Here is a 19,294-nt window from a genome sequence, read left to right as displayed (position 1 = left end):
TCTTACACAGTACAGCATCCCTCTGCCCAGGTTGTGGTCCTACCCACAAGCAGGCATGCTGTGGGATGGTCTTTCTGTATGCTGTGAATATGTTATAAGTGGCTGCAGAACACAGATGGGAGAGATTTGTTCAGACTGTGGGGCCTGAGCGGGACTGAGAAGCTTCTGGCTACATGGGCGGGTCTTCCTACCTTAATTAAACCACGGTCAAGATATTGCCACATGCAAATTCCCAAGGGACCATCTCTGAGGTGACCATAGGTTCTGTCAAGTTGACAGTTAACATTAACCTCATTGTGTGTGTGTGTGTGTGTGTGTGTGTGTGTGTGTGCGCACAAGTTTCCAGTACGTGCAGTAACTTTCACTTAGCTGTATAGATGGGTGCTCAGGCTCCAAGCTCATGTCTTCAAGCTTATATAATAGCCCTCTTACCCAGTCTTCAGGGGTTTTGTTGTTTTTTTTTGTTTTTTTTTTTAATACCCCCTGGGTTGCTGCAAGCTTCTGGTTAATTCCAGAGTTCTGAAAAAGTTGAGTTAGACCAACCAACATCTCTGGCCAGTTTTGATTATATAGAAGATATTTTAGAGGTCCACACTCTGCTACTTTTGGTGGGCAATCTACATTTTTATATGATTTTATTTAATGTAAGTTTTATGGCTTGCTGAAATGCATACATGTATATTAAGGCTCTGGTGCTCCTTAGGTATAATTTATTTTCCAGTTAAAGGTGATTATTCCCAATATGGCTGGCATATTCCAATGAGTATATCTCTGAATAAGACAGACTTAGTCCTGCCACTCACCTCATCTTTACAGATGCCCATGACATAGATGGCTGAGTGAACAGTGACTAATTTCTTTCTTAGTAATAGGTATTGTATTCATCCATTTTTCAGTACTATAGCGAGAGCTTGGATGTAGTTCTGTTGGTAAAATTGCCTGCCTAGGAAGCCCTGGGTCCCATCCCCAGCACCATATCAGCTGGGCATGGTTTCCCAAGCTTGTAATTTGGGCACCTGGAGGTAGAAGCAAAAGAATCAGAAGCTCAAGGTCATCCTTGGCTACATATGGAGCTCACAAGAATCCTGGGATACATGAAACCTTGTCTCAATATGTAGAAAGGGATATATAGAAATATAGCATAGTAACAAAATACCTGGGGCAGGCTGACTTTATGAAGAAAAGAGGTTTATGTAGCTCATTCCTTTAGAAGCCAAGTACACAGTTCTGGCATATGCTCAGCTGTCCTGAAGTCCTCTTGAATGCATGTCATCATGGTGTATGTGTACAAGAACAAAGGGGAAGCTGCAAGAAGCCAGAGAGCCCCCAGGTCCACAAGTCTTTCTAAGGACATGTCCTCAATGGCTTATGGTTCTTCCATGAGGCTCCACTTCTTTTTCTTTTTAATAACATGTTTTAAATACAATATTTTATTAACTCATTGAGAATCTCACACAGTAAATTTTGATCATATTTAACCCCATACTCTTCAGCCTCCTCCCAGATCCATTCTTTACCCCTCCCAACTTCCTGTCCTCTGTTTTATCTTTTGAAATAACCTGATGATTCCAGTTTGTGCTAGCCATGAGCTCATGGGTATGGGGTCATCCACTAGAACACAGGCAATCTACCAGGGGCCATGCCCATAAAAAACTGACAGTTTCTCCCTCAAAGCCATCACTTGTCAGTAGCTCAATGTCTCCCCCATCCCTCCCTCATTAAGCTAAAATGTTTACTGGCTTGATCTTTTTCAGGTAACCACAACCGTTATAAGGTCATGAGTGCAGTGGCCCTGTCTTGTTCAGGAGACACTGTTTTCCTTTAGGGCTTACAATATTTCTACCCTGCTCTTCTGCTGGGAAATGTTATTTTAATGTGTGTTATTCTTTTATGTTGCATTTGTTTAACTCTGTGAAGCTGTGATACTGTGCCTGTGTAAAATACCTGATGATCTAATAAAGAACTGACCAATAGCAAGGTAGGAGAAAGGGTAGCTGGGGCTGGCAGGCAGAGAGAATATATATATATGTACACACACACATACAGAAATCTGGGAGGAGAAGAATCAGAGAAGTAGCCAGAGAAGGAGGAGGACTCCAGGGGCCAGCCACCCAGCTATACAGCAAGCCACAGAGTAAGAGAAAGATTTACAGAAAAGAATGGGAAAGGCCCAGATGCAAAAGGTAGATGGGATAATTTAAATTAAGGAAAGCTGGCAAGCAACAAGCCAAGCTAAGGCCAGGCATTCATAATTAAGAATAAGCCTCCAAGTGTGATTTATTTGGGAGCTGGGTGTCGGGTTCCCCAAAGGAGCAAAAGAGTAGTGAAAACAATAAACAACTCTCTTCTGCAATGATCCCTAAGTACTGGGGGCAAGAGGAGGGTAGTGACTGACGGATTGATGTAGAGGTCTCATTTGTGACAGAAAGACTCCACTTCTTAAAGATCCCACCACCTTTTAACACTAATACCTTGGGGACCAAACCTCCAACCCATGAACCCATGTGTGTTAGAAGCCACACTTAAACCATATCCGGGGTTTTGCTTCTATAGTTGAGGCGGCACTGATGTCACAGTCATTAGGTCTGTCTGTATGCTCAATTCTGGGTGAAGGTCACTGAAAATCTTTTAACAGAATGCAGAGTCTGGATGAGCCATGGACTGAAGAGGAGGGAGATGGCTCTGATCACCCATACTACAACAGTGTTCCCAGTAAGATGCCTCCTCCAGGGGGGTTTCTTGATGCTCGACTGAAAGCCAGACCCCAAGCTCCTGATGCAGCCCAGGTAAGTTTGGGGTTGTCTTCTTGGGTTACCAATGGCCTTCATTTGCATTTATGTTCTTCAGTGTTATTTCTGGCTGGTATTCCTCTTAGCTTTTGACACAGTCCCTCACAGGCTTTCTTCCACTGATATCACAAAGCACATGGGAAGGAGAGGGTTTGGTTTGACATCACAGTGCACCGACCAAGTGCATTAGAACCACAGTGCCATGTCTGAGGCATGAGCGAAGTGACCTAATCTTAGCACCAATGCCAACATGCTGTGGTCTTAACGAGAGGATGGCAGGAATCCAGGCTTTTTAAAAGGCCTGTGATACTACTGTGGGTTCCCTGAAAAGAGTGGACCCATCCCCTGAAGGTATGGGGATTTTAAGCATTTCTTTTTCTATTTTGTTTATCCACTACTCTGTTCTATTTATACTTCTGTTGCTCCGATAAAACACCTTGACATTAACCAACTGAGAGGACCAAGTGCTTAGCTAGCTTATGGTACCAGGTTAGAGTCCTTCACTGTGGGGAAGTCCTGGGACAGGAGCCTGAAGCAACGAGTCAATCACAACCACAGTCCAGAGCAGAGGGATGTGTGTGAATGCTCCCATGCTTGTTTGTGCTCAGCTCACACCCTCTACTTGCTGTGGATATTGCTCTGTACAAATAAAGTGCTGTTTGGCCAGTGGCTAGGCGGGAAGTATAGGCGGGACAAGAGAGAAGAGGATTCTGGGAAGTAGAAGGCTGGGGAGAGACACTGCCAGCCGCCGCCATGAAAAGCAACATGTAAAGACACTGGTAAGCCACAAGTATAGACTAACAGAAATGGGTTAATTTAAGATAGAAAAAGCAGATAACAAAAAGCCTGCCACAGCCATATAGTTTCTAAACAATGTAAGTTTCTGTGTGCTTTCTTGGTTGGGTCTGAGTGACTGTGGGACTGGCGGGTAAGAGAGATTTGTCCTGACTGGGCCAGGCAGGAAAACTCTTAACTACACTCTACTCTTACTCAGCTCAGGTCTCCCTGCCTAGGAATCGGGGCAGCATCCAGTGGTCTGGATTTTCCCACATCAACCTACTTAAAAGGCCGAATCCCCCACTAACATCCCTACAGACCAATGGAATGTAGACAATCGCTCACTGAGACCCTCTTCTAGGTTGGATTAAGTTGTCAATTAAAATGAACCATCATTCCCTCCAACTCAAACAACCTTTAACTCAAAATTGCTTTCTAAAACTATTATATCTCCATCTTTTATACAAGAAAAGTATTTTCTCCTGTCTTTTGTAGTGCTAGGGATGAAACCCAGACTCAGGTGCTTGGTGAGCTGGACAACACTTCCAACCCGGGATATAATAAGGTCATTGGTACCAATACAAATGTTAGGACCTTACTGACATCAAGGCTCTGACACTGCAGCTTCCTGGTTCTCAGGGAGTGTGCTTCCCTGACAGTGGATGGCTGCTGGTACAAGATCTCTCTCTCTGGTTACCCTTGGGAGGAATTATGAGGATCATGAAAACAAGGAGAGTGTTGTAGCATTAATGAGATTTTGGATTTTTTTTTACAACCATGCAAGTTTGTTTGTCAAATACAATGCCACTGGAGGCAGGAATGGGAAGGTGGGTGTCAGAGAGGATGCATCAACCCCCCAAATCCTGCCCACTATACCATAGCTCACAAAGATGAGGAAGGAAAAGATACTTTCTTCTTTCTGATTATCAACATATGTCTCTAGTTTGCAGGGAAAGAGCAAACTTATTACCAGGGAAGACACTTAGGAGACACATTTGGTGATGACTGGCAGCGAGCACCCACCAGGCAAGGTAAGGGGCAGAGCATGCTCTGCACAGGTGACGTACTGACCATGGGTCTCTACGCTTTCTGTGAGTAGGAGCAAGAGTCCCTGGAGACATCAGGAAAATGAACATTTGACAGGCACCTGAGACTCCAGAGCTCAGTATGTCCTAAGCTCTTATTTGATTTTTCTTTTAGTTTTTATGTTTGTTTTAGTGTTTGGCGAGGTGAAGTCATTTTGCTGTATAGTTCAGACTGGCCTTGAACTTTCAGTGATCTTCCTGCTTGTAGCCTTCTGAAAGCTGGGATGATAGCAGGCATAAGTCGACTCACCTGGCTTCAAGATCTTATTTGAAGCCAGTAGATGTTTTCTACCCAGAACAAACAAGAATTTCTTCATCTATTTGCCAGTAGCCACCCTTCCTAAAGAACATTACCAAGGTTTCTGTTCCACAAGCAAAGCAGAGATGGTCACACACAGAAAGAGTGATCCAAGCAGGTGCTCTTGGGTAGCACTTTCCGCATTACCTCTAAGTGACAATACAGCTGAGACCCCAGGGACAGCCTCAGCACTCCTTTGGCTCACTGGGAAGTCACATTGAGGCAGTGTTAATCAATGCTCGGCTCCTAGGGTCCTGGGGCACCAACCTGGTTGGCCATGTTGGACAAGGTCTTTAACCACCAGTGCCCAACCTGGCTGGCAGATTTTGTTTTTTGTTTTTTGTTTTTTGTGTTTTTGTTTTTTACACGAAGGACTGGGAAGTGTCTTAACTGAGACCTGGTACTAATAGGCTTAGAAGAGAATTAACTATGTGTAAATGTTCTCACCAGCAGGCTTGAGGAGCTGCTCTGTGGAATTCTGGGTATCCCAGACACAGAGGCTGGAAGAGTGTCACCATCCTAAGAGGTAACAGGGCTCACGTTCTTGGTGCAGGTTCCTTGGACATCTATAGCACACCGGAAGGGAAAGGGCACGTGGCTCTGGTGGGAGAGACACCAACCTACGTCAACACCCAGCCGGTCCCTCCCCAGGTTTGGCCCGCAGCAGGCAGCAGCTCCGAGAGCAGCCCACGGAAGGACCTTTTTGACATGAGTAGGTGTCCACTGCTTCCTCTACGCCGCCATATCCACATCACTACTGGACTTCCTGCAGGACATTGATTGGGTTCCAGTAAGGTGTTGGGGTTACATGTCTTCTCTGTAGCCAAGAGACTTTCTTTTGAGGAAACTGGTTTTCCTCTTGAGGACCAACAATGTACACAGATATGTGTGCTCATTTGAATACTAATTGGCCATACCATGCAAACTGATGCATGATTTCAGAGGGAAGAGAAATGACGTGGCCATAGTCAGCGATCTCAGTCTATCAGCAAGGACATTCGGATGAGAAATTGCTATATACCTTATTTACAGTGCCCTCCCTCTCTCTCTCCCGCCCTCCCTTCCTCCCTCTCTCCCTCCCATCAGTCCTGCCCTCCCCCTCCCTCTCTGCTTGCCCTCCCCTCCCTGCCCCATCCATTTCCTCTCATTCTTCCTCTCAACCTCTTCCCAAAATGTACCCAGTGCTTACCATGTGTCAAATACTTTTCTAATTACTGAAATTATGCAGGAGTGTGGAATCACATGGCCTTACTCTAGTGTGGTTTAAACAACCAACCACATGCTGTCAGGCGATGAGGCATGCTCAGCAGGGAGCTGTAGAGCAGGATGAAGGGAAAGGTGGGAACCCACTGTAATTGGCAGTGTCGGCTGCCAATGTCATGTGGACTTGCTCTTTGATGTATAGTTAGGGAAAATTCATGAACTAAAATGCAATGAGCAGAAATTGTTAAGGAACTTGGAAAGAGTTTTGGAAGCTCATGAGGATAAACATCCATACATACATATGGGGAGAGAGAGAGAGGGAGGGAGAGGGAGAGAGGAGTTTATGTATGTGGGTGGGTGTGCCTCTCTTTCTCTCTCTCTCTCTCTCTCTCTCTCTCTCTCTCTCTCTCTCTCTCTCTCTCTCTCTCTGTGTGTGTGTGTGTGTGTGAGTGCACGTGTGCACTTAGGCCATAGGATAACCTTGAGTATCATTCCTCAAGAGTCATTTCTCTTGTTTCTGAGATAAGGTCTCTCTCTTGGCCTAGAACTTGCTAACTACATCAGCTTGACTGGCCAGCCAGCCCCAAGGATCTGACTGTCTACACCTCCTCAGTACTGGGGTTGCAAGCACATACCTGCATCCCTCTTTTTTTTTAGATTTATCTTTATTTTTTATTTTTATGTGTCTTGAGTGTTTTTTGCCTGCATGAATATATGTGCACCACATGCATGCCTGGGGGCTGTGGAGGTCAGAAGAGTCAGATCCAGTAGAAACTAAGTTGAATGAGGTTGTGGGCCATCCTGTGGGTGTTGGTAACTATATCCAGGTCCATAATCCATTCTTTTCATTAAAAAATGAGAACAGTCCAAGAAGTGTAGAGCTGTTTTCCAAGCTATAGAGCCACACAGTGGTTCTCCAGCCCAGGCTTCGGGTTTCTTTATTTTGGTTTTTGGGTTTGTTTTGTTTTGAGACAAGGTGTTGTTCTGTAGCCCTGGTTAGCTTGGTACTCACTATATAGCTCAGGCTGGTCTTGAACTCTCAGCAATCCTCCTGCTTCAGCCTCTTTAGTTGGAGATTACAGACATATTCCACCATGCCTGACTTCTGCTTGAGTTCTTATATATCCCTCAACTTTGGGTTAGAGGCGTTGAGTATGGGCAGACTGTTTTAACTGTTTAATTTAGTCAATTTATCAGTGACCTTGGCCAGAAAGCCTGAAGAGCATTTATATGGCTGAGGAAGTTGAAATCTGGAGCCATCTTATTCCCACCCATTAATTTCTATTCTTGTTCTCAAAAAAGTGAAGTGGCGATAGAAAGTAGAAAACACATCAAAAAACCACTGTCTGTTTAGAAGTATGGAAATTAAGTCTGTATATCCTGAAACATGGCTACTAAATGGTAGGAGTTGCAATGCTATTGATGATAGTGGTGCTAATTCTGGTGATGTTAGTGGTGAGGGTGATGCTGCTGGTGATGTCAGTGATTAGGGAGGTGCTGATACTGGTGATGTTAGTGATGAGGGTGGTAGTGATGTCAGTGATGTCCATAATGCTGGTTGGTGCTGGTGCTGGTTATGTTATTGATGATGGTCATGATAATGTTGGTGGTTCTGCTGGTGATTTCAGAAATGGTGGTGATGCTGCTGGTGATATTAGGTCTATGGTGATGATGGACAGTGTGCTAAGGTTGGCACTGGTAGCGATGATGGCTGATGGTGGAGACAACAAGGTGATAATGATACAGAAACAGCGGAGTACAGGTTTTTAGCATTCCATATAATCAGATTTTTTAAAGTAGGGTAAAAGGAAAGCCCAGGAACTGGGGGGTGATTCTACCAGTAATGTGCTTGTTGCCTAAATACAGTGACCTGAGTTCAGACCTCTAGAACCCCTGTAAGAATGTCAGATGTGGCAGCACACATCTGTAATTTCAGCCCTGGGAAGGCAGAGACAGGAGGATGTCTGGGACTAGGTGACCAGGCCAATGGAGCTCCAGGTTCAGCATGAAACTCTATCTCAAAGAATAAGGTGGAGAACAATTGAAAAAGACACCCAGCACCAATCTCTGGCCTGACATGCATGCACACACATGCATGTGTATACACACACACACACACACACACACAAAAAAAAAAAAAAAAAAAAAAAAACCAAAATTATCATCTTATCTTTTATCCAATAGTTTGTAAATCACTTTTCTTCTAAAAGATTTAGTGATTCCCATAAGATCTAATTCTATTTGACATGTTCTCCTCTCTTTTTTCCGTCCTTTCCTAACTTCCACCAGATTTGGCTTACTTTACACCATTCACTGAGGAGTTATAGAGTTCCAGTGGGTATCCCAGAGACAATGTGGGACTCTGGGGTGGAGCTTCATTCGAGAGAGACCACTCTAGCTGCTGTTGTGCTCACGCTGTTTTGTGCAGGTGCTCCGATTCAAAGTCCACGGTGTTTACCCAGCACTGCATACCTTTCTTCCAGTGCTTTTCCTGCCGTACTGGAAAATGACACGCTGAAGTTGAATTAGATACACTTAGCAAGTTCTTCTGCCACTGGCATGTGTTGTCACTTGCAGAGGTCTGAGTACTCGCTGATGTGTAAGAAGTCTGTTCCCGAGCAGATTGAGCCAAGTGTGACAGCAGCACTCAGATGCCAGTGAAGGTCAAGGCAAAGTAGACTTCCTATCCTGGAGCAAGTCCACCAGAGGCACCAGGGATTTGGAAGGAAATCTGTGGTGCTTTGGAGTTTTCATGGAATCAGTTTCCCGGTTTGTTTTTTCCTTTGGCACTGACAAGTTTGTATACAGGGTTTCTTTCTTCTTTTTAAAAAACTGTTTATTCTTTGTGGCTTACCCATCCTGCATCTCAATACCATTCCTCTACCATCCCTTCATATCCACCCTCTTCCCTGGTAACCTCTCCCCCAAAATAAAATAAGATTTAAGAGAAAAGAAAAAAAAAACAGAAAAAGAAAAATCTCATTGGGAAGTTGCAGTGTGACACAGTGAGTCACACAGTATGCTCTCTGATTCAGATATCTCTACTTGCAAGTGTTTATTGCAAAGAGTCATTGGTCTGGCTTGAGGCCTATGGTTTCTGATACACTATCTATGCTGGGCCCTCACTGGGACTCCTCTTGGATATCCTGTTGTTGCCCTGTGTCATGGAGATCCTGCAGCTTTGGGTCTGCAGGACTGGCTCCTTCACATGCTCCAGCAGATCATAGATAGGGTGGGCCAACTCATAGCCCTGGTTCTGGGTGGTTGCAGGTTGGTCATCCTGCCAGCTGTCCCTCATCTTCACCACCAGGGTGAGCTCTCCAGCACTGCCCCAGCTAGTTCATCCTATGTAGCAAGGAACAAGGGGGCAGGGCGGGTTCTCCTGCTTTCATGCCCTCAGGGTCAGCTCAACCACACCTACACCACTAGGGCCAGCTCTACTGGGTTGCTCAGGTGAGGTCCAGGGACCACTCTCCTGAGTGCTGCAGCTGGTGAGGGGTAGGGACAGATCTCCAGCTCTCATGACCCCAGGGCCAGCTCTCCTACCTACCACAGCTGGCAATGGACAGGGGTGGCATCTCTCCCTCACCCACTCCACGTTATGGGAGATGAGGGATAGGGCCAGATCTCCCATGCTTACATTCTCAGCTGCTCACCAGCACCCCTGTCCACAGGATCAGCTCTACTGTGCTGCTTAGGTGAGGTGCAGAGCCTGTTCTCCCAAATGCTGCAGCTGGTGAGAGGCTTGGTCAGGTCCCCTGATTGCTGCAGGTGGTGAGGGACATGGTAGGGAGGGATGCGGTTTCTTGAGGCTGGCTAATGGTTCAGAGAAGGTAGGTAGTGTGAAACAGCAGGTTGTACTTGCCTTCTTGTGGTGGGCAACGTTGAAGTCCTTCTATCCAGCTAGACAAAGTATGTGCTTATATCCTTGGCACCAGGCACAACCTCCAGCTGTCTGGAAAGTAGACTCACCGGAGAGTCATGCCAAAATTTGGGCGGTGCATTTAAATTCTAGTTCCAACTATCCATATCTGTTGCCAGCCTTCATCAAGAGTTACATTTTAATTCTCATCTCTCACTCTATTTTTATTGCTCACTCTTCCGGGATTGATTTGTTGCTGTCATGTGTTGTTGACAGAGCCTTTTGAAGATGCTCTCAAGAACCAGCCCCTGGGGCCCGTGTTGAGCAAAGCAGCATCTGTGGAGTGCATCAGCCCTGTCTCACCCAGAGCCCCAGATGCCAAGATGCTGGAGGAGCTTGATGCTGAGCCCTGGTACCAAGGAGAGATGAGCAGGAAGGAGGCAGAGGCACTGTTGCAAGAAGATGGAGACTTCTTAGTCCGAAAGAGTACTACCAACCCTGGCTCCTTTGTCCTCACAGGCATGCACAATGGCCAGGCCAAGCACTTGCTGTTGGTGGACCCAGAAGGCACGGTGAGACATGGGCAGGCACCTTCCAATAGGCTCATAACTACCTTTAACCATGTCTATTTACTAGGCCTCACATGGGACCATATCCACACTGCCTCCTCTATCTACATGGGCCTGCCAGGGACAGGAGACTTCTGTGACAAGTGTTAGTGATCTGTGCAAGTTATAAAACTTGGAAAATTATCATAGCCCAGGATAAAAGCTTTGATCTTCATGCCTTTGATAAAGAAATGTGGCCTGGGATGATGGCTCAGTGGTTTAGAGTACTACTGCTCTTGCAGAGGACCTAAGTTTGGTTCCCAGCACCCATATTTGATGGTTCACAACCCCCTCTAACACCAGCTCTGGGGAATCCAGTGCTCTCTTCCAGCCTCTACAGGCACCTATGCTCGTGTGTCTATACACACTGATAGTTAGCATTTTAAAAATAAATCTCTAGTTAAAAGGTAATGAAATAGCTGCTAAGGAAATGGCTGAATGGGTAAAAAGCTTGCTGTGTGTATTAATTACTTTTCTGTCTCTGTGATAAAATACCATGGCCAAGATCAACTGAAGGGAGTGTATTTGAGCTTATACTTCTGGAGTAAGAGTTCACAATGGTGGAGAAGTCATGGCAGCCGGAGTGGGAAGCTGGCTGGTCACATTTTGTCCACACAGTAGGACACAGGGGGAGTGAACTGGGAGTGGGATGAGGCTGTAGACTCTCCAAAGCCCACCTCCAGTGACACACTCCCTCAATAAGGCTGTGCCTCCCAAAGGTTCCATAACCCACCCCCAAGCAGCATCACCAAATGTTCAAATACATGAGCCTATGGAGGACATTTTTCAGTCAAACCCCTGCACTACAGAACCATGAAGACCTGAGTGTGAATCTCTAGAATCCACATAAAAGCCAGACATGATAGCATCTGAAATCCCAGTGCCCTCACAGTGAGATGGGAGGCTGCCTTATTTCTATTGTTGTGATGAAACACCATGACCAAAGCAACTTGGAGAGGAAAGGGTTTATTTATCTTACACTTCCACAGCACTGTTCATCACCAAAGGAAGTAAGGACAGAAACTCAAACTTGGCAGGAACCTGGAGGCAGGAGCTGATGCAAAGGCCACGGAGGGGAGCTGCTTACTGGCTTGTTCAGCCTACTTTATTATAGAACCCAGGACCACCAGCCCAGGTCAGGCACCACCCACAGTAAGCTGGGCCCTCCCCATCAAGCTAGTTTGATGTATGTAGTTGTGAACAATGAGATATCTCAACAAGGTAGACGATGAGGTCTGGCATTTGAGGTTCCTTTTTTCCTCTAACCTCCACATGCACACTGTGACTGCTCTTACCCAAACTCTCTCTCTCCCTCTCTTACACACACACACACACACACACACACACACACACACACACACACACGCACACGCACACGCACACACACACACACACAAATAAACTTTGACTTGCTATATGGACACTTAAAAAGTTATCCATGTTTTATATTCTATGGAAAGGGACCTCCATTTGGAAGTGAAACCTGAAATATAAAACTGCAAAGATAACTGTGAAGGAACGATTTAGAAAAATAACACTTTTGGAGACTGGAGAGATGGTTCAGTGGTTAAGAGTGCTTATTGCTCTTACAGAGGACCCGAGTTCAGTTCTCGGCACCCACATCAGATGTCTTATAACTGCCTGTAACTCTAGCTTCAGAGAATCTGATACCCTCTTCTGCACACACATGAGTGCAAACACACACACACACACACACACACACACACTCACACTCTCTCTCTCTCTCTCTCTCTCTCTCTCTCTCCAGCAATAGCAACAGCACTATTCCTTCCTAAAATATTCACAGTGAACACAGAAGTTAAAGTCTCTCAGATTTTCAATATTTATCCCAAGTAATTCCCAAACTGGACCCCCTAGGCTTTCCTGTAGGGTAGAAAATGTCCTGGGCAGCAGGCAACCCCCATTAATTAGCCTCATGTTTCCCTGGTCAGAGAGGTAGACCTCCTGACACTGAGTTGGTAGTCCAATTCTGTCTGAGTAATTCTGTGGGTTTGTCTGACTTGTCCATCTGCCAATCAATAAGTGTATTTGACTTTACCCTGGGCATAGTCCAATAATTGCCAAGTTCAGTAAGTGCAATTTAATCAACTTAACCATTGAACAAATGCCAGCACTATTATGTTAAACCTCTTATCCAATGAAAACAAAAAGTAAGGTGGAATTACTTAACAGAATTGGATCTGTGATGGGTGGGTAGGAATGGAACCAGAGTGTTTGGTTGGACTGTATTTTGGGGACACAGATGAGGGTAGAGGTTACCTGATGTGATTCAGGGACCTGGACTGAGATGCCCATACATCTGGCACTTTCAAAGCACCTGTGTCCATGGGGGCAGACATGGGCCCAAATCAGGAACATAGTGAATGCAGCTACTTCTCTGCTCATCTTCTGTGAAGATTTTTTTTTTTCTTTTAAACATACCCCTTCTCTGAGAAAACACATATTATGTGTTTGTGGTTTTTACAAGTTTGCAAACTTGATGTGCATATATGTATGTAGTGTGGATATATTCATCTGTGAATGTGGGCATATACATGGCATGTATGTGTAGAGGTCAGAGGTCAACCTCAAGTGCCAGTCCTCACCTTCCACTTTGTTTGAGAAGAGTCACTTATTATTTGCTTCTGTAAACATCAAGCTAGTTGGTCCACGGGCTTTCAGGAATTCCCTTGCCTCCACCTCCTATCTTGCCTTAAGAACACTGCTATTTCAGGTGTGTGTGGCATCTCTGGCTTAAATTGGGTTCTGGGGATTTGAACTCAGGTCCTCATTCTTGCACTGCAAGCATTTGGCCTACCGAGCTGTCTCTCCAGCCCCAAAGATGTGTTTTGAGATGGGATCCTTTTCTGCTTGGTTACCCAGTGTCTATCACGCACATGCTCTGGGAGCCGATTACTAAGCTCTCGGGAGAAGGAGACACCTATCTGTGGGACAGGTGGCAGAAATGGAGGATTTGGGGTCAGAGGAAATCTGTACATCTACATTCACTAATGTTTATGTTTGCTTCCTGGTTAGCAGCCCAAGGGGCACTCATGTCTACACACCTTTGTGGATCTGTGGGGTGATGGCAAAGGGAGATTTGTTGTCTGGTTCCCACTTCTTCAAGTACATGTCACTAGCAGATGAGCAGCATCCCTTACAAGTTTGATGCTCCCAGCTTACCCGTGGTCGATCCTGACTTTTTTACTGGTCTTTCTTTGCTTTGTTCTTCAGCCATGGAATTTTCAAATGTGTTTTTCTACTTATTTTTTTCCTTATCTGACAATTTGGTCTGTGATTTTTCAACATGACTTAGCTAGTGTTGATTCATACTTTAGAGTCTGACCCCAGGTAGTTTATTTCAGCCTTATTTAAGCACAGCATAACTTTGGGAAAAGTCTTTTGATGATAATTAACTCATTCCTATATGTACAACAAAGCTTTACAGAGTACACATGACTTTTCCATAAAGATGCGTTCTGTTGACTTAGAAATAATGCTCAAGATAAGGGTCCAGGGAGGCTGCCTGAGGTGAACAAAATGGCCTGTGGAAGTCAGGATTGGCCCGACTCTACAGATAACTCAGAAATTACCTGGAATGTTGTAAAGTACAAGTGACATCTCCCAGAATGATTTTTTCCCCCAAGACAGAGTTTCTCTGTGTAGCTTTGGTGCCTTTCCTAGAACTCACTCTGTAGCCCAGGCTGGCCTCGAACTCACAGAGATCCGCCTGGCTCTGCCTCCCAAGTGCTGGGATTTAAGGTGTGTGCCACCACTGCCTGGCGAAGGATGGTTTAATTGAGTGGGAAGCAGTGCTCAAGATCTAGGGGGACAGGTCTGGGATAGACAAACATAATAGTCCGGGGGATTGGGGTGAGGTGTGGCCTGACATATTGCAAAGATCACCAGGTTATAACCTACATCCATTCCCAGCTTTCTGGGTGGAAGTCAGGAAAACTTCTTCCTTTGGTTTCCCTAGTGCTTACCTGTAAGCAAGAGGCCCTCGGCCCTCTACAGGTCTGTGAGTGTGCACATGTGAAAGTTAACAATTGAAACCAATCATTACACCCTCCTAACAACATTTTATCAAGGTGTGCAGCAAACGAGGAAATGGAATTGTGATAAGATGTTCTCGGGAGCTGATTCCTAAGGCTGTGCTAGCATATAGTTTTAATTCTGGAGTGAAATTCGCAGGACCATCAAGAATGATTGTTAAGTCATACCCACTGATGACTATTCTTTTGGGGGGCTTTTAGCTGGATCTGATTATCCAGTTTAATTGATCCTACAGAGGATAGCTTTAGCTGAAAAGGAGATGGAAATGAAAGACTTAATTAAAAATGTAAAGTTGCCTCCTTGCTGTGAGGACACTGAAATAGACACCGAACACGTTCTCTTCAATATTTATTCATCTGATTTTCATGGTAATTGGCTGGTCCCTGACTATAAAGGGGGAAGCTTGGCAAGTTAGATTACTCAGAGAAAGAAGGATGAAAAAAAAAAAAAAACGGTCTGAGTCTAAATTTACCCGGCGTCTAGCAGCCTCTGAGCTCTCTCACTATGTACTGAGGTCACTGGGAAGCCAAAGAGGAGGCCACCCAACACAGCTCCAAGCCTCTGTGGTGGGGTGCTGAAGGAAGAGACTCTAAAATAGCATGGAAGAGAGCTGGTGACAGAGGTGTGGGAAGGGCCTCAGAGATGGCTTTTTCAGCCCCTGAATCATTCTGTCAGCCTGCATGTGTCTAAAATTATCCTGACTCACTCATGGTTGATTCATCCTTTTGGCCAAGCAGGGCCAGGTCGGGTGGACACCATGCTTGCATTAGGAGAGACCACTGTCGCTCAAGTGTCCAGGTCCTCTGCAGGCTTGACTCACGTCCTCCAGCATGTTTCAAAGCACATAGGGCTTGTACTTACTAAATTGCTCTACAATGACATCACTTCCACAGTCACTAGGGCTTCCTGTGTCTCCACTTGTTCTCTGACACCTGTACTAGATCACCTGTGTCCGCACTACCCCCCAACCCCCATACTCCCTATGACATGTCACCTATTTTATCTTTATTTTGTATTGATTTCCCAAGGAAAAATAATAGAAATTAAGGGAAGGGAGAAGTGTAGCACGAATTGTTAGAAGGTCTTATTAATAAAACAAACCCAGACCCAGGTATTGGGGTGAACACTGAAAGATCAGAAAAACAGAACCAGCCACAGCTAGCCTCACCTTGCCAATTCCTCAGCTGATCTCATTTCCTCAAACTGGAAGCCTCTGTGTCCTCATCCAAATGGATCTCAGCTGAACTGCTGCTAAAAGCCTAAGAGCTTAACACACTCTAGTTCCTGGTCTTCACGCCTTATATACCTTTCTGCTTCCTGCCATCACTTCCTGGGATTAAAGGCGTGAGTCACTGGCTGTTTCCAGTGTGGCTTTGAATTTGCAGAGATCCAGATGGATCTCTGCCTCCAGATTGCTAGGATTAAAGGTGTGTGTGCCACCATTTTCTGGCCTCTCTGTCTAGTGGCTGTTCTGTCCTCTGACCCCAGATAAGTTTATAAAGGTACACAATATATTGGGGAACCACAGAGAAGTATTTTAAATATTTTGCAGCATATTCCTGTTTGACTCCTTGTCGTTTTGCTTATAAATACCATCAGAGGGTATCTCTGACCTTAAGAACATTAAAAGGGAACTTTCTATAGAGCTGCAGGAACAAAAACTTATCTTTCCCTCAAGTTTCTGCTTCTTTGGAGCATTTTCTAACCTTTGAACATTATCTCTCTGTGGCATACAAGCATGTTTATACACTTTTACAAATTGTATATTTAATTTCTAAAAGTTGTTATCCCCTGAGTTATTTTTTTCATACATTTTGTTTTAATAGATGTAGTAATTCTATTTTTTTAAAATGTTATGGATGTGAGTTGAATGCTTTTCTGGTTTCTGATTTATCTTCTGAGGTGCAATTGTTCTGTTCTCTTTGTGATGTGATGTTTTAAGGATGTGCTCATGGTGGTATCTAGGAACAGGATGCTGTGTTGGTGTCCTCATCATGATAGCTCAGTTCTCTTTCCCTGTGTCTAGCCCTGACAGCTGGGGGTCAGGGCATCAGGCTGAGAGGATGAAAGCACATGGGGTAGCCCGTCTGACTCGGAGAGGGGGAAGAGATTTGGAATTTCAGTGACTCTTAGAAGTTCCTTGTCTGGGGTCACTGTAGTTCTCTACAGACAGCGGTGTGTGTCATGTCTTCGGATACTTATGTTCTGCCCTCTTTTCTGAAGGTGCAAACAAAGAGAAATGGTGGGGGATGGGAGCTGTGTGTTCCGTGTCTACAGCTCAACTCTCACTTCCCTCGGAACTAGCCATGGAAGGGAAGCTAGATCTAGAAGAAAGGGGAGACTGGACTGAACATCAATAGAGGCCTCCATACAGACCAGAAAGGTTCTGAGGTTATGGGCTGAGTTCCCTCTGCAACAAATCCCATCACATTGGGAAAGTCTGTGCATGTCTGCTGCTACGAAGCCCAGGCCAGGGATGGCCTCTGTATTTCCCACTGGGACACACCACCAGGTCACAAGGAAAGCTGTAAGAAGGCCATTGTTGCCCAGACCCTGTCCCCTGTGTGTTCCAGGCTATGTGTCCTGGTAGGAATACCTCCCCAGCCACCATGGAGTTGGGCATCTTCTTCCCAGCTTCTGGACCTCACAGGCACTGTCAGGTGCTTGGCCAACATTGGACAAGTCCCTGTGTGGACACTCCAGTTCTGACTAGACTATATGCCATCCTTGCTGAGGCCGGCAGGGACCAATCTCTCTGCTTGATACAATGGCCCAAGGCTTTAGCTTTCTGGGTGATGGCTCTCACTGGAGCTGTGTTTAGACCACTATAAGGAAGTACAGAAATGAAGGTGCCATCCACTGTGATTGTGTAAGTCACTTCTGGCCCTGGACTGGGTGACTTCCCTGTCAATGAAGGTCCTGGGTGGGAAGGACCCTTTAGTAGTCCTTCTACAAGAAAACCCAGGAAGCTCCTGCTTTCCATGACCCTGTCCCTCCCTGCTTCTTCCTGGCCTGCACATTGTGGCATCCATGTTGAGTTCCAAGTGACAGAGCTGCTGTCCAGGAACAAAGTCTTCCCAGGCACCACACCATGTTCAAGGAAACTTCCCCCTAGAAAATGTCAAGGTCCCTAGCATTGTGTACTTATGGCCACAAGGGGGCAATAAAGGCAGTTTCTACCTCCTGGATTCTGGAGGTGCCTCACCTGGGAGCACTTTTAGAGGGGGTGGGGGTGGAGGGGTGTCTTGCCTTGACTCTTCCCCGCAAGTGAGCCTGGCTACAGGGAGAGGCCACTTCCTCTTCTCCAGCTGGACTCTGAGCTTGTGGAGTTTCACAACAGTATAGGGACAGTTGTGTTCCCTGTTGGCCTCCCCTTTGTGTGTGGTTCTGATACTATCTTTGATGACTGAGAGCGAGGTGGGAGACAGCTTTGGAGACATTGTGGGTAGTGGCTTCCCCACTGTTCACAGGAAAACTGAAGGTTTCCCTCTGGTGTCTTCTGCTACTGGTCAGAAGGCACCCCAGAGGCCTCACAGAGACAGGGTACCTTCTAAGGTCTTCTGGGTTCCCGTGGACGGAGTAAGACCTCTGGTAGGGTGTTGTGGGGAACAGAGAGTGAAGATAGTTATCTTCTTGAGATGAAGGACTGGTATTGTCTCCAGCCACAGAGCTCCTGAGACACCATTTTCAAGGTGGAATTGCCTGTGACAGGATCTTCTATGGCTAGCTGTGTCTTGAGAAACAAAACAAAACAAAACACAATATCTGACTGGAGAGATGGCTAAGTGGTTAAGAGCCATAACTAAGAGGCCATGAGTTCAATTCCCAGGAATCACATGGTGGCTCACAGCCATCTATAATGAGATCTGATGCCTTCTTCTGGCATGCAGGTGCACATGCAGATAGAGTACCATATACATAAATAAATCTCCAAATATTAAAGAAAGAAGAAAAAAACTATCTGCACTGAGTACATAGAATCATCTTGCCATTATCAACAGACAGAGCAGGGGAGCATCTATGTCCATGGCATTATGAATCTTTATAGAAAAGGGAAGCTGAGGTGGTATTCCCCTTTGTTAGGAGAGAGAGCTTCGGGATCATGGGTGGCCATGACCAGACCTTGACATGGGAGAAGAGAGGGTTAAGAGAGAGAGAGAGAGAGAGAGAGAGAGAGAGAGAGAGAGAGAGAGAGAGAGAGAGAGAGAGAGAATCGGTCCAGAGGGTTTCTGAGTTGTGGCTTTTTTTTTTTGCCCTTTGGGGGGCCCTTCACCCATCTCCCAACTAAGTCACACATGGAGGCTAATTCTTAATTATGACTGCCCAGCCTTAGCTTGGCTTATTTCTTGCCAGCTTTTCTTAAATTATCCCATCTACATTTTGCCTGGGGGCTTTTCCAGTTCTCTTACTTCTGTAAATCTTTTTTTTTTAATAAATAATTTTTTCTTTATTATTATGTGTTTTAAATTTTATACATCAGCCATGGGTTCCCCTGTCCTCCCCACTCCTGCCCCCATCCCCACCTTCCCCCCAGCCCCTCCCCTCCATTCCCATGTCCTTCAGGATCAAGGTACCCCTGGGGATTCATTTAAACCTGGTAGATTCAGTACAGGCAG

General features: G+C 45.5%; 1 protein-coding gene across 1 annotated transcript in view; it reads left to right on the top strand.

Annotated features, from left to right (window-relative positions):
* Shc3 (SHC adaptor protein 3) overlaps positions 1–19,294 on the top strand; it is a 117,478-nt gene that overhangs the window by 87,258 nt on the left and 10,926 nt on the right. Inside the window, exons 8-11 of the mRNA XM_036187784.1 lie at positions 2,636–2,786; positions 4,510–4,597; positions 5,503–5,661; positions 10,291–10,586. Coding sequence (XP_036043677.1) covers positions 2,636–2,786; positions 4,510–4,597; positions 5,503–5,661; positions 10,291–10,586 — 694 coding nt within the window. The remainder of the gene's footprint in view (positions 1–2,635; positions 2,787–4,509; positions 4,598–5,502; positions 5,662–10,290; positions 10,587–19,294) is intronic.

The sequence above is a fragment of the Onychomys torridus genome, chromosome 5, assembly GCF_903995425.1.
Source record: "Onychomys torridus chromosome 5, mOncTor1.1, whole genome shotgun sequence".
Lineage (NCBI taxonomy): Eukaryota > Metazoa > Chordata > Mammalia > Rodentia > Cricetidae > Onychomys > Onychomys torridus.
Note: the sequence above shows the minus strand (reverse complement) of the source record. Positions and strands in the feature narration are given on the sequence as shown.